The sequence below is a fragment of the Vigna radiata genome, chromosome 10 (assembly GCF_000741045.1).
Source record: "Vigna radiata var. radiata cultivar VC1973A chromosome 10, Vradiata_ver6, whole genome shotgun sequence".
Lineage (NCBI taxonomy): Eukaryota > Viridiplantae > Streptophyta > Magnoliopsida > Fabales > Fabaceae > Vigna > Vigna radiata.
In genome coordinates this window covers 19,675,508-19,690,316 of record NC_028360.1, presented here as the reverse complement: position 1 = coordinate 19,690,316, position 14,809 = coordinate 19,675,508, and the positions used below count along the sequence as shown (strand labels likewise).

General features: G+C 32.8%; 3 protein-coding genes across 7 annotated transcripts in view; 2 read left to right on the top strand and 1 right to left on the bottom strand.

Moving 5' to 3' along the window:
• The first annotated feature begins 2,547 nt into the window (after window positions 1-2,547).
• LOC106776075 (probable ubiquitin-like-specific protease 2A) lies at window positions 2,548-12,161 on the top strand. 4 transcript variants are annotated; one of them, XM_014663383.2, is made up of 18 exons: window positions 2,550-2,924; window positions 3,027-3,101; window positions 3,190-3,395; window positions 3,509-3,602; window positions 3,728-3,780; window positions 5,046-5,243; window positions 5,321-5,396; window positions 5,708-5,825; window positions 6,552-6,629; window positions 7,272-7,403; window positions 7,705-7,905; window positions 7,984-8,039; window positions 8,118-8,211; window positions 9,747-9,837; window positions 9,917-10,036; window positions 10,615-11,019; window positions 11,214-11,567; window positions 11,660-12,161. In XM_014663383.2, the coding sequence occupies exons 1-18, from the start codon at window positions 2,747-2,749 to the stop codon at window positions 11,939-11,941; spliced, it is 2,811 nt and encodes a 936-aa protein (XP_014518869.1). In that variant the 5' UTR covers window positions 2,550-2,746; the 3' UTR covers window positions 11,942-12,161. The 4 variants fall into 4 exon arrangements, with proteins under 4 accessions (XP_022642428.1, XP_014518868.1, XP_014518867.1 ...); XM_022786707.1 differs by having other exon boundaries at window positions 2,548-2,924; window positions 3,193-3,395; window positions 7,984-8,211; XM_014663382.2 differs by having other exon boundaries at window positions 2,549-2,924; window positions 5,717-5,825; window positions 7,984-8,211.
• Window positions 12,162-12,541: 380 nt separating this feature from the next.
• Window positions 12,542-13,756, top strand: LOC106776163 (magnesium-dependent phosphatase 1). The gene is made up of 4 exons (XM_014663517.2): window positions 12,542-12,729; window positions 12,817-12,988; window positions 13,081-13,197; window positions 13,274-13,756. Exons 1-4 carry the CDS (start codon window positions 12,614-12,616, stop codon window positions 13,442-13,444), a joined length of 576 nt encoding a protein of 191 aa, XP_014519003.1. The 5' UTR covers window positions 12,542-12,613; the 3' UTR covers window positions 13,445-13,756.
• Window positions 13,757-13,815: 59 nt separating this feature from the next.
• The window catches only part of LOC106776162 (uncharacterized protein At4g38062-like), a 4,262-nt gene continuing 3,268 nt past the window's right edge, over window positions 13,816-14,809 (bottom strand). For both annotated transcript variants that reach the window (XM_014663515.2, XM_014663516.2), the window contains exon 3: window positions 13,816-14,122. The gene's annotated coding sequence lies outside the window, so the exon portion shown is untranslated. The remainder of the gene's footprint in view (window positions 14,123-14,809) is intronic.

Sequence of the window (14,809 nt, the reverse complement as noted above, 5' to 3'; positions counted from 1 at the left end):
TCTGACAGTAATGCATTAGTATAATACTACCATATTCATCTCCAAATTTTCTAGGCTATTATTCCAAACGTGAATATATTATTTTAGGATTTAGGACCAGAATTTAGGGTTTAGGTGTAGGGAATTATAATTATAATTATTCCAGTTATGCTAATATTAAAAAACTAAAAATATATTTAAATTGTTCTTAACTTTAATTTTTAAATCAATTAACTAATTATATATTAATATAACATATCATATGTATGATATATAATTTAATTGATCTATATATGTATGTGTGAAACCCTTGTCTTAAACTTTCAAGGTTAAATTTAATAAGGGATCATATTATGAATTGGTCTTTCTCGTGCCTCATCCTAGTGAAGGGTGATTGCAGAGAATATGCTTCAAAGTCTCCCTTCGGTTTCAAAAATTCTTCACTTTTTTATGTTCACAAAAGTGAGATAAAATGAGATTATTAACACCATATTAAATAAAATTGATTTCAATAATAAAGATAGATAAATAAATGAATATAAAATATAAAAAATAAAAATAATGTTATAACAATAACAAATAAATAGGAATAATATTATAAACACGTCACTAATAAAATAATATCAAAATAAATAAAAACAACCCTCGCTAATAAAATAATAATAATAAATAAATAAAAATAAGATTACAAACCATTTCGAAATAAAATTTTTTAATAACAAAAATAAATAAATATTCGAACTGTTAAAATGAAATACTGTCGTATAAACTTAAGATAACAAGTCAATAATAAAATTTTCACTAAGGTAATTCAGAAGTATATATTACGTAGATATCTAACTTTTATATTGAAATTGAAATGAAGAAATTATTTCTCTTAACACAAATCTATAATTATAAATCCCACAAATCATAATTGATAACTATAAGTAAAAATCACAGTCTAAGTCTAATTCCACGGTTATTGAGGTTGTTATAATAATTTTATCAAGACAATTCAAAAATATAAATTAACACCTCAAAATTATCATTTATTTATTTTTTCATAATTTATCTATTTACTTATAAAAATATATTTAAATAAAAAACTTAGATATAATTATAATAAAAGAAAAAGTCATAATTGTCATTATTGTGTACATAAACTAAAAATACGTAGAAACAATTTTTTTAATTAATTAATATATAAAGATGAATCCTTCTTTATAAACAATTTTGTTTTAATTAATTAATATATGAACAAGTCTAAACAATCACTTAGCATTCTGTTCAACCTTAAATTAGTTACACAAGAGTATATTAATCTTAAAACTTATTAATTTAAAATTAAACTATAATTATTCATACTTGAATGTATCTAAACCAACTTTAATTAAAATAAACTTATAAATAAAAAGATAAGGTAGACTCATTAACAACTGTATTTGTTGTTGAATGTTGAGCTCACTTTAACCATATGCATTCAGGTGACAAAAATATTAAAATTATACTGTTTGTTTTCATTCGATCGCTGTTCTTGGAAAATTTATCCATTAGTATCAATAAGTTGTAAAACACGTCCTCAATTTCAATGCAAATTTAAAGAAGGTTTAATTGCTTCTTTTGTCTTTAGTTTGGTTGAAGTGTGTCAAATTCGTCCTCCTTCTAGAAAAATGTCAATTTCGTCTTTATATAGAAAAAATTTATGTCAATCAAGTCATCTCCATTAAAAATCATTGATTTCAAAACTCACTTTATCCACTACAAGGATCGGACCCATGAAGTGGTTATTATTCAAGTGAGTTTTGAATAATAACCACTTAGTGGATAAAGTGAGTTTTGAAATCAATGATTTTTAATGAAGATGACTTGATTGACACAAATTTTTTCTATATGAGGATGAAATTGACATTTTTCTAAAAGGGAATGAATTTGACACACTTCAACCAAACTGGAGACAAAAGAGACAAAAGAAGCTATTAAACCTTTAAAGAATTCATCCATAAAATAAAAAAATTGTTGAAAAAATACAATAAAGTAAGCACAAACATTAAGTGTACAAAACATAACAAAATACCGTTATATATTCAAAAATATACAGTCATACCTACGCACTAATAAAGTTAGTAAGTCTCTTAAATTTAATTCATTCAGTAATCATATATACATTAAAAGTTAAATTAGTTACAATTTTAACCATTACTGTTATTATTATAGCATTATTATTATTTGACTAAAAGCTGTTAGTGCATTTTATCAAACAGAACAATCTTGATTAATCTTGATTTAGAAGACTCAATCAAGGAAATATCTATTATTTTTATAAATTAAAATATTCAACATTTTTTTTTTCAAGATAAAAGTGAATATTTTTTACAATCAGTTAAAAACGTATTTTCGGAAATATAGAATTTTAAAGTTTATGGAAAAAAAAGGTAAAAAAAGAAGAAGAAAGAGGCAACACTAATTATATATTTGGTGAGAAGAGATTAAAGAAAAAGAATAAATTTTGAAAAGGGTGGAATCACCTTAAATTTGTATTATGAATTATTAAATTTTGAAATTTAAAGTGTAGAAAATGAAGATGGTGTGAGAGATGAGAGTGAAGAATAGAGAGACAGAAAGGAATGAATAGTTGAAATTGAAAGAAAAAGGGAATGGAAAGACAAAAGTTGCTTCACCAAAAGCATGAATCACAGTATAAATAATGCAAAACATTTATAATTTTTCTTCGTAGCGATTTTCTCCCTCTCTCCAACTCGCTCTTGCTCACTCGCTCACTCGCTCCATGACTCGGCGCCCACGATCATCTTCATCTTCTTTCTCAACCAAGAAATTCGACGTGTTCGAATTCAATGAAGAAGACCACAGCATCGAGAAGGTCTCTAAGAGGATTCTCCGCAAGTTCCAAAACCCTAGCAAGTCTCGCTCTTCCTCCATCACCAAATATGATTTCCTCCAAGCCTGTAAGCAACTCTTTCCACTCTTTCAATTTTTCGTTTGCTCATTCGTTCAGTCGTTCTTTCGTTCTTTCGTTCGTTCCCATTCCTCGTCAATTTTCTCCGCAGTTGCGAGCGGTTCAAATTGCAGACCTGTATCCATTGACATTACTGCCGATCATATTGACCTCGATGATGAACAAGGTATGGGTCATTCATGGACGAGCTCTTTCGTCCTTTTTGTCTGTCTTATTATTGTGTATGTATTTTTCTCGTGTTTCATGTGCTTCAGAAGAAGAAGTGACACGGTGCTCAGTGGAGAAACTTGCTGACCAACCGTTAGAGGTTGTTGATGACGATGATGGCCGTGAACACGATGATGGTTATGATCGAGAAAAAATTGATACTCAGTCTTCGATAGACACGCCGCTACCACTCTCTGCTGATAAAGAGATTTCCGGCTGCGGTGATTTTGTTGAAAGCGATTTTGACTGGAAAGTAAGTAGTCGTTGTTGTCTCTATTTTTTCCCTTTTGCAATTCATGCTAATATGCTTGGGGCGAAAGAAACTCTTGGTTCTTTTTGGTGACCATTAATTTAATGTTGTTTCAGAACCAGTCACTTGGCGTGGCTTCAGATGACGACGACGACGCTAGTCAAATGAGTTCTTCTTCTACTTCGTCTTCAAATCCACCTGAAGATGAAGGTATTTTTTTCCCCGCTTTAAGAGTTTTTTTTTTTTATGATATTTGAGGTATTAATGTTTTGCTTATCAGTACTGATGCTTCCTATGTTTATTTTTGATTTTGGTTTTCTTTTTTTATACTCTAGTTGACTTCAGAGACCAGCTAGTGGAGCATGACGATTCGGCTGCATTTGTAATTGTAAGTGTTCTTGTCTTGTTTCTATAATTAATTTCTCTTTGTTTTAACTGATCGTAGTAATCTGTGGAGATTATATGTCAAAACTTTGTTTTCATCATGGAAAAGAATGAAATTTGTTCTCTATTCTCTTATCCCTTTTGGTTTAGGGGGCAAGTAATCTGATTTTGGCATTTAAAATACTATTTCTGCGTCCAGTAGTTTATGTTGCGCTTCAAATGGAAAACTTCCTAAAATGAGAATGGAGAACTATTAATAAATAATAGCCTTTGGATTAACAAATAATAGCTAAGATTAAATTTTTCTTAAGGTGAAAGCACATGCTGCAATTGAACTCTTGTCATTGTCATATCTCATGCTGGACTGACAACATCCCTTTGCCGAAAGATTGGAGACTTCATCCCCCTCTAGCACTGAAACAAAAGCACCCTCAACAATGACCCAAATGATGAAGGCCCCTTGTCCAAGAAACTGATATTCTCTCTTTGGTATTGCCACAACAAAGTCATTGTTTCCACCACCATTTTGACATGACAAAATGCTCAAACTCAAACAGAAAAGACCTTCTCATTAGAAAATACCCAGTGTTGAAATAATAGTCTGAATTAGTGTTTATGTGGTTGTCAATGGGGTGACTGAGGAGGCTACGGTGGATAATTGTGTTGTTGCCAAAGACACTTGGACAAAGGGAATGGACACCGAGCACTCTGATGTGACAAAGAAGAGGCAATTAGTGTAAATGTTTCTGGATGGTGAATTGTTGCATGTAGAAGACAACAGAGGCAATGTACCTTGATTTAAGAAGTGTTTTGATCTATGAGAACTATAAATCTGGACTCCATATACTCATACATATATTGATCAAGATCAAAAGTTATTGGTCACATGATGACTTAGAAAACTCATGCATTCATCTTTTAATCTTCGGCATTCAAATATAACCTAATGACCTAAACTTGTAGTTTTCATTTTTCAAAGGAACTGAACTTGTCATTTGATATTCTTCTTGCCAGTCATTTAGTCTGCTTATGTGTTCTGATATGGCCAACTCAGTCTTAAAATACAGTTCCTACAACCCTGATTGTTGTACATACATATAGTTGCTGGTCTTTCGTTGGATTTATTTTTATTTAATAATAAATGCCTTAAAATGATTTTTTATGCTGGATCTAGTTCTTTGATACATCAAATGTATGTATGTACTTAGTACTTTTAATGTTGGTTGGATAGATATTCCGGATAAAGCGAACTGGTTTTTTCATGTGCAGAATGTCGAAGAAAAGGTGGTTGATGTCATCCCTGATTTTATTCAATTCGAGGATTTGTATTCCACTAGGTCCCAGTTAACATTCTCATGCAACTCCTTGAAACTTGAAGGCTCAACAAGTAATGGAACTAGGGAAACTCTTAAAATTGAGTGGCCGACTGAAGATATCATAAAAATTGAATCATGTTGGTTTGAAAATGTGAGTCCCCCCCTCCCCCATCTTTTATTAATCTGTTGTCTCTCTTACAAATAAATTCGATTTTCTTTTATCATTAGATTGAAACAGCCTTGATCAACCTTCTTCTCAAATCAAAAGATTATAGTGAAGCTGGAAATACAAATCAAAATCCAGGTGTTACTACTTTCAAGAATTATGTTATCATTCTTTTTTATGATCAATGTGGAGGATGTTTGTTCTCCTTATTTTTAAAATTTGAATACCTTAATTAGTTGCTACTGTAATGGTAAATATATGGATATGATGGTATTCCTCTGATTTATTTTACTTTATTTGATATTTCATTACCATAAATTCCCTTCCTATTCAGGAATAATTTAGTCAGATTTCATACTATTTGCCGAGTTGCAATTTTCATTGCTCCATTTCTTTGAGGGGAGGGCTTTGTGATAATCTTGTCATAATATTTCGTCATTGCTTAAAAGTTTATGCAGATTTTAAGCTGTTAAAGTTTGCAGTCTATGATTCCTTTTGGTACAAGGCAGAAGAAGCAATCAAACTATTGGACACAAGATATACAGATATATGGAGTACACTTTTTGAGTAAGAATGTTATTTTCAATTTTGTGGAGTATAAAATATATATTGTGAAATTGCGATACCTGAATTAGATTTTTATGGATCATAGAAAGCATTACAAATTCTCTTATCATCACTGATCATAGAAACGGTGAGTCCGAAGGTGTATCTACATACTCTTTGTCTCAGTTAATAATATATATATATCTTACGGGGGTATTTTTTTACTTAGATAGAGATCATATATGTCTCAATTGGTATATTATTTTAGTATTGTTCCTGCTTAAGCTAATGAGGCTAGCAGAAACACTCAAGTCTACTCTCTCTGTGCCTTACAATCTTTAGAGCAAGTATCTTATCCCCCTGGGAATTGCAAGGTATCCTCTATATATTAACATCAACTCCCCCTTATCTTGCGCCACTTGAGCAGTTGCTTAGCCCATGATCATACCATTACAATAACTGATCCCAATTCATGCGGCACCAATTTAGGGAGTGACATTCAACTGCCGATGGACCAAGTATCTAATCCTATTTAGTTTTCAGTTTTTGTTGTGGTGAGATTGGTTTTGTTTATGATGTTTTTCAATGCTGTTATTTTGTGAATTGTTGGTGTGTTTTGGGTGCTTAGTACTTGACTGTACAAAAGTTTGTTGCCCAACTGGTCAAAATTCTGTTACTTGACTGTTGAAAAGTATGTTGCTCAATAGTGTAAGGTGTTAATTAGTCTTATTATTCCCCCCCATGCAGCATTAATGTTGATAACAGTGGAAATATTTCTGCATTGGGGCAGCACTACTTTTTCTCTCAGAACCGCTATTTCCCCAAGTAAGTCCAACTCATTTGCTTCTGTTAAAAGTTTTTAGAAATATGATCCATGTCACATTCAGTGTTATATCAATAAATTTTAGAATTTGATTCTTCATTACAGTAATTCACCAGTTGTCTCTGTTACTTACTTTGATTATGTACCATAATTTCTTGAGCTCCTAGCTATCGAAAGTAAATTGTTTATTTTGCTGCTTTATATATTTTTTGTACTTTTAGGGTTATAGAGAATGACGACAAAATTAATGAGAATGCACCTAATTGGTTATGCTGTTGATAGTTGGTTCTCGACACAGTATTTGAACCTCTTCAGTAAAGCATTCAAAAGTTGAATCTACCCTATTGATCCCAATTATATTAAATTTCAGCTCTGGGGGTGGGGGGCTAGCACTATTGATCCACGGGGGCAAGCGCATGATCCACGCTGAAAGTGAAAAAAAAGTTGTGTTTTTGTTTAACCAAACAAATTTATGGAGCTAGCATTTGAAAGCTTGAACTTTTGTGATGTTTTATTCTTGAGTAAACCAATAATTGTAGGCTGTGTCCTTACCCTTAGCTAGTTTTTGCTTGCCACTCCATTTATTTAGTAAATATTTGTAGTATCTAAGTTATTGTTTGTTTTTGTGATATTATTTTATGCAGTTTTGATGAGGCTTTTGATGAAGTTATTTATCCAAAGGGGGAGCCTGATGCTGTTTCTATTAGTAAGAGAGATGTTGAGCTTTTACAGCCGCAGACATTCATTAATGATACCATCATTGACTTTTATATCAAGTAAGCATGGTGGTGGGAAATTAAACTTTTTGATGGATTGAAGGATATTGCTATAATTGACTTATATTAGTCACAAAGTGCTGTTCGCCTACCTTTCTCTCGTACACGAATTTACATGTGATCTTTATTACTTTCATCCCCGATGCATGTAATTCATTTTTTATTGAAAAAATTTCCAACTTCTCTGAGATCTTGCGAAAAAAAGATGATTGCCAAAAACATTCTATCCAAACAACACTCCTAGGTTTGAGACTTTCCTCTGCATATGAACTGACATTTGCTAAATTTGACTTATGTATAGGTATTTGAAAAATAAACTCCCTACTGATGAACAGGACCGGTTTCACTTTTTCAATAGCTTCTTCTTTCGCAAGCTGGCTGATTTAGACAAAGATCCAGCAAGTGCTTGTGATGGTAGAGCAGCATTTCAGCGTGTACGCAAATGGACAAGGAAAGTGAACCTTTTTGAAAAGGATTATATCTTGATTCCCATAAACTATAGGTAAGAGTCCAAGACAACATCTTTCTTGCTGATACAAATTTTTTCATCTTGAGAATCATTAATGTTTCTTGATGCCAGTTTTCACTGGAGTTTGATCGCCATTTGTCATCCCGGTGAAGTGACATGCTACCAAGGCAAGATCTTTCCTTTCAGTTATTCATCTATTGTTATTCGCACAATTTTACTATTGTATTTATTTGATTGTATTGTAGATGAAGAAATGAACGAATCTTCCAAAATACCTTGCATCTTGCACATGGATTCCCTACAAGGAACCCATAAAGGTCTGAAGAATATTTTTCAAAGGTAGGTTCCTGATAGCTGGCTGAGATAGGATATAACCTTCTATTTTCTACTCAATGTCAATTTGGAGGTCCAATAAATATTACCCTCTTCTCAATGATAACTATCTTACTCTACTGTAATCTAATGTTTGTATTACCTCTTCACTTATTGTACCTCTTCACTTATAACTATACTATCTCAATGATAGTATAGTTAGCCCAAAGGCGGAGTTCAGTTTGGTTTAATACCCCGACTCTCCTATCTATAATATTCACTCATAAATTTGAATTATAATGTTAATTAAACTATAAAAATTCTTAATTATTCAAATACGTTTTTAAGGAAAAATATTTGCATCGTAATATTAATTTTATAAAAACTATATAATTGGAAGAAAAATTAATGAGCAAAATAAGATATATATAATGTTATTGATATTAATTTATATGATAATATATATTATAATTTTTTATTTAACTGATCTTTTATATGAATTTATATTTATAATTAGTGACAAAAATTTAAATTGTATTATTATTAAAATACTAAATTAGATAATAAGAATATAATAATTTTAAGATACTATTGTATCTTAAAATCTTATATGAATTTGTATAATTAAAACATAATTTATGTTATATCCTGATACTATTTAGTTTTTTATCTTCTGTACACCGAAATTGTCCTATTATTACCCCGTCATATTATATTCTTTTATCCTATTATATCATGTTTATCAAGCAAGCCCTTGATACATTACAAACAAAGATAGGATGTATAATTGGTATGTGTAAAATAAATTACATCAACTGACAATAAAAATTTGTGAAAGATTCCAGGGGAAAAATATACCGACAGCAGGAGTTTATCTTTACATGACAGTTGCTTTCCAACAGTTACTTGGGCTACTATATTAATCATTCGAGAGTAGTCACCTTTTTATTTTCCTAGTAGTTGACTTGTTGACGCCACTTCTTGCCAACAGTTAACAATGAATGGTTACTATCATCAATCACTAGAATGTAGTCACCATTTATCATTTTCAGCAGTTCATTTGTTGACTTGAGCCACTGCTACTTGTCACTGAAATCTCACATTTTAACCCTTACCCTACCAAACAGTTAGCAATGAATGGTGACTTTGCCCACCATAGTCAATTAAACTTCTGCCAAGCACAACACTATCAGCAAAATAATAGGCAATCCAGTTACTGTTTTTTCAACTTCATGTGACATTAGAGTCCATATGAAACAACTACCTAAGTCATTTAACTGTTAGCGAGTGAAGTTTTATTGTAAGTGGCAAACAACTTAAAACTTGTATTGATATTTTGTTTGAGGTTGAACCTTGGGCTTAAATGGTTTCACAAGGCTTTGTTGACAGATATATTTCCTCACAGGAATTTAGATAGCTACTACAGAAAGTTGTTTTGACAAAATTTAGTAGAAACGAAACTCTATTCAATGAATTACAAGCTTGAATAAGTAGAATTAATCTGTTTTCTATCATTGTGCAGAATCTGACAGTTCTTTCTTTTATATATTTTGTAATGGTAGTTACCTCTGTGAAGAATGGAAAGAGAGGCACGGTAATGTGGTGGATGATGTTTCTTCAAAATTTCTTCATATGAGATTCATCTCACTTGAGGTAGTCTATTATTAACTTCCCTAAAAGTAATTCAGCGCAACTTTTACTCGACTGGTTTGGTCTTTGTTTTCTATTTCAGCTGCCTCAGCAGGATAATTTATACGACTGTGGCCTCTTTTTGCTCCATTACGTGGAACGTTTTCTGGAAGAAGCTCCTGTAAACTTTAACCCTTTTATGATTACGAAGTTCTCTGACTTTGTAAGTGTCTTCCCGTGGCATTAAAACTTGAACAGGATATGTAGTCTCATTTTTCATTTTCAGTGATATAATGTTTCTTTGACTTTCTTTCAAGTAGCGTCATTGTCCGTCTTATCTTGCTTTCATGATTCTGTAATCCGTTGATGCTCCATCAAGTATTATGTTAGATGAGAAAACCTTAGGAAATCCATATCACAAAATGCAGGCTGCTATGCTCCTCTGACTTTTTCTGAATTTGACAAGGCATCAGAGAACCTGAACTGAGGGATATATGAGAGACCTTTATGCACTATTTTTCTCCTTTTAAAATCAGACCTTGAATTTCAGATTGTTTGGTGCCTGTGCTTGGGTGTGTCAAATTTGTGTTTCGTTGTTGTGAATTTAAACATTAGTATATTGATTTGGTTATTTAGATGAATAGTATTTCTTAATTGCTATTATTCTTACATGCATCTGTTTTAATTGGCACCTGCAAATATTAAAACGTCTTCATCGTCTGTGTGGGATGACCACATGATTCCTTTTTTCATGTTATACAGCAGTTGAGTCACAGTTAAATTTCTTCTCATAATTTGCAGTTGAGCAGTAATTGGTTCCCTCCACCAGAGGCTTCTCTGAAACGATCTCACATACAGAACCTAATTTATGATATATTTGAAAATAATTCTTTGCAAGCACGTCCTACCGATTGCCTTGACAAAGGTCTTCCTTCTGAAGACCCTGCCATTGTTGTCCAGACGAAAGTGGAAGAAGATTCCCTTACGGGTTGCAGCTATTCAGATTTATGGTGTGTAAAAAGTCCTTTAAATTCCTCTACTGAACTAGAGACTGCTGATATTCAGTATCCAACGGCTTCACCCGGAAGAGTTTCACCGTGTATGGGAGGACCTGCAGTTGTTTCCAAGGACTGGCGAGTAATTTCACGTTCTGATTGTCTGCAGATGTCGGCATGTCACAAGAGGGGCTTCTTGTCACCATTAAAAGTAAACGAATTGAATAATTCGGATTTTAACTTTCTATGTTCATTATATACATTTAACTGCCCCCTCTTTTTTTCTCATTTTCATTATCTAAATTTGTAGAAGTGCAGAAATAAAATGGCCACCCAGTATCTGCTTAGAATATGAAAATGTTGCTATACCAACTGAAGAATTTCACTTTTCATGCTATAATACAGGAAATTGATGAATGTAGTGAGGAAACTGCTGTATCAGTAGAGAGGGAGAAATCCCAATTGGTATATGATTTTCCATCCACATCATATGTCAGAAAAGATCACGGAGCATCAGAATCATCGGAGCATGGACTTTCTGTAAATTTTATGAAAGCTGTTGATGACCATTCTCTGTCAAGAACATGTGCTAGATTATCCTCGTTCCCATTGAATACAAGTACTCATGAAAACCAGCTTCTTAAGAAAATTGACGAGTCAAAAGTTGAAGACAAGACAGTAGTTGATTATCCATCGACCTCTGGTGAGGAGCTTACGGACTATGTTGTTCCGGATTCTCCAGCGGCAAATGATGCTGACGTGAGTTTCTTAAGTCACTTCTTATTCCTTATTCATCATTCCTTGAATATATGAATTCATTAATAACCCATCAAATACTTGATTTTACTCAGAAGAGGAGTCTTGAAGAGGATACGATAGTTAACAAGGAAAAGGCAGTGACATTTGAATCTGATGAAGATGCCAAAAGGCCAAATCCTATGAATGCATACGTTATTCCGGATTCTCCGGAGGCAGACGATGGGCATGATGCTGATATGATTATTATCGTTGACTCTCCTTCCTCATTCCGTGAATATGAACCAGATGCCAAAAGGCCAAAGCTTATGAACCAAGATGGTGCTCCAAGGCGCATGCTCACCAGAAGAATGCTAAAAGGAGCTTGTGTGTTATAGCCAACATTAAACAATATTAAATATTTGAAATGACGTAAGAGAGAAATAGATTACAAGGAATCAGCAAAATACTTTCGCCTCACCCTTGCACTATAAAAATGATTAACACCGATTTTTTTGTCATCATTTTGGTGGGACTGATTTAATTTAGACAAAGATACTCAAAGTTGGTCCTTTTGTAAAGTATACTAAATGTTTCAAGGGATCTTAAAACAGTTCATAGATATTCTTCTACTTTTTAAATGCTTCCAACATTTCTTTAACGTATCGCTGTAATTTTGCAAATGTTAAGGTCTTATAATAATTTATTTCGTCATTTTATTTACACGTTATTTTATACTTTAAAATTATTAAAATATTGATGGTTATTAAAATTCCCCAAAATGGAATATTTTAAATAAATTATTAATATAAAGTGAACAAATCATTTTTACTAAATTTACAAAATAATTTTTATTTAATAAATTTAATAAATGGAGACCACGATTTTCAAATTTAAATCAGATAACTGAAATTGATTTTACCTATTAAATACACTGATTTAATATTTAAGTTCTATCAATATAATAATTGTCTTGATAAATTTTAATCTAATTTGATTTGCGCATAATCCTTCGTCCGTCCATACAACTCTCTATTTTGTAACGCAGAGAGAGAGAGAGAGAGAAAGTGATGGAGGAGAAGACGGAGAAGGTGAAGGGTGAGGCGCTGCAGATAATCGAAGCGTTTGAGGTTCCGCCAAAGCTCGTGGTTTTCGATCTCGATTACACTCTCTGGCCTTTCTACTGGTTCATTCCTACTTCCTACCCTCTTTTCCTTAACCTAATTTCATTTTTACTCTCTAATATATGAAATCAATCTTGTTCAAAATTCAGTGAGTGTCGATCGAAGCGTGAAATGCCCTCTCTCTATCCTCACGCCAAAGGCATATTGTTAGCGCTCAAAGAGAAAGGCATCGACGTTGCAATCGCTTCTCGCTCACCAACCGCTGACATAGCAACAGCTTTCCTCAACAAATTGGGACTCTCCTCACTCTTCGTCGCACAGGTGAATTATTGTGCTTATCTTGCCTTTTCAATTCAAATTTAACGCGGCGTGCATTAGGTTTTTATTTCCCTTGTGAACTTTGGTTTATTCAGGAAATATATTCCAGTTGGACACATAAAACAGATCATTTCCAGAGGATTCATTCGAGAACCGCTGTCCCCTTCAACTCCATGCTCTTTTTCGATGATGAGAATAGAAACATCCAATCGGTAATAATATGAACTCTCACGTTTTCTTTTAAATTCATTTCGTCGTCATCATCATCATCGTATATTATTGCCTTAGGTCTCTAAAATGGGAGTAACTAGCATTTTGGTTGGAGATGGGGTAAATCTTGGGTCGTTAAGGGAAGGTCTTATTCAATTCTCTCGAAACTGGAACGCTTCACAGAAGAACAAACAGAAATGGCTTTCCAAGTACTCTAACAAGCCAGATACTTCCAACCCTGCTGCATGATTTTTGACATCCCATTGAGTTTTCTCTCTCAGGATTTTTACTCAACAGCACAATATTTTGTACCAATCGTTGCCCTTCAAATAAAATGAAGCAAACTGGGATTTTTAGTTGGAAATTTGTATGCAGATCTTAGCATCAGCGACATAGACTCGTATATGCCATTGGAAAACCTGGTATTTTCAACAGCTTTGTATAGTATTGAATGGGAATTCTGTGGATTTCATTCAGAAACGAATTCATGATTTGTAAGTGTTGTATTGTAGCCAAACACTTAGCCGAAATTTTTGTTAGATGAAATTCCAGTTTGCAGAATTCGCCTTCTCTAGCCTTTCTTATCTTCTCGCCATGGATTAAAAAAAGTAGAGACTCTGTGCACTAAATACTACGCATGTTTGGTACTATTAAATTCATCTAAAAACAGTGAATGTAATTCCGCATAATAAACTAAATAGTCTTGACCGTATGGCCAAAGAATTGGAATGAATATTGCCAACACTGTTAAATAGTTCTGACCACTCACTTTTTCCGAACCTTTCAAAGAAACGTGTGGCAATTTTCTGAAACAACAGAATACAGACTGATGTCGCGTCTTCCGCTCCTTTATATATGCCGCTAATGCCATGTGTAAGATGTTTGAAGTCTCCCGACTTGCTAGTGAAACGGGCAAACGGCCAATACCTGCACCGTTCCACAGAAGTTCTGAGATTACTTGTCAAAGGAGAATTACAAAATAACACCCAATTAAATATGGCTTCATAACATTTCTATTCCTTATAGTTTGTTTGGCATGCAACTTTGGTTCTCATGCTAATTGAATTCGTCTTGGTCGTTCATTGTTTTGAAATTTCGAATTATCGTTTTTACCTAGTTTTCAAACTCAAAATTCAATGACTATGATATCTAATTCTTCTGTCTTTAATCTTAATCTCCCATCCAACAAAATCCTCTTTTTTTTCTTCAAATTTTCACTACATTTCCAATTTCTAAATCTTTAACTTGTTTCGTCTTCTAAATTTATCAAAGAACCCACAACTATTTCGATAAAAAATTAAAAGTTTTGGTGTTTTAGCTGGAAAACTATTGACGAAAGGAGTAAATTAACTCTAACATTTAACAAAAAAAAAATTGAACCAAAACTAAGAAAACTGAAAATGTAATTAAACCTTAAAATATCATTCTTTAGCTATTAGCTATGGACTTACTAAACAAAATAGCACCAACTTTTTCCATGATCAATAATGGGGAACTTTTTGTTGCCTCAAGAATTCACATGGCAAATATAGTTAATCCTGCTCAAAATGCCTGCAGCCTATTCATTGCCACCATTTTCAACTTATCTTACATCATCTTCTCTAAAGATAGTTT

What these genes read in the sequence shown, in the direction of transcription:
- LOC106776075 (XM_014663381.2), top strand. Translation starts at nt 2,747, where the DNA reads ATGACTCGGCGCCCACGATCATCTTCATCTTCTTTCTCAACCAAGAAA. An exon ending in AAATCCACCTGAAGATGAAG is followed by an intron (nt 3,603 to 3,727) that starts GTATTTTTTTCC and finishes TTTATACTCTAG; the next exon opens with TTGACTTCAGAGACCAGCTA. An exon ending in CAGCGGCAAATGATGCTGAC is followed by an intron (nt 11,568 to 11,659) that starts GTGAGTTTCTTA and finishes GATTTTACTCAG; the next exon opens with AAGAGGAGTCTTGAAGAGGA.
- LOC106776163 (XM_014663517.2), top strand. Translation starts at nt 12,614, where the DNA reads ATGGAGGAGAAGACGGAGAAGGTGAAGGGTGAGGCGCTGCAGATAATC. An exon ending in ACTCTCTGGCCTTTCTACTG is followed by an intron (nt 12,730 to 12,816) that starts GTTCATTCCTAC and finishes TTCAAAATTCAG; the next exon opens with TGAGTGTCGATCGAAGCGTG. An exon ending in CCTCACTCTTCGTCGCACAG is followed by an intron (nt 12,989 to 13,080) that starts GTGAATTATTGT and finishes TGGTTTATTCAG; the next exon opens with GAAATATATTCCAGTTGGAC.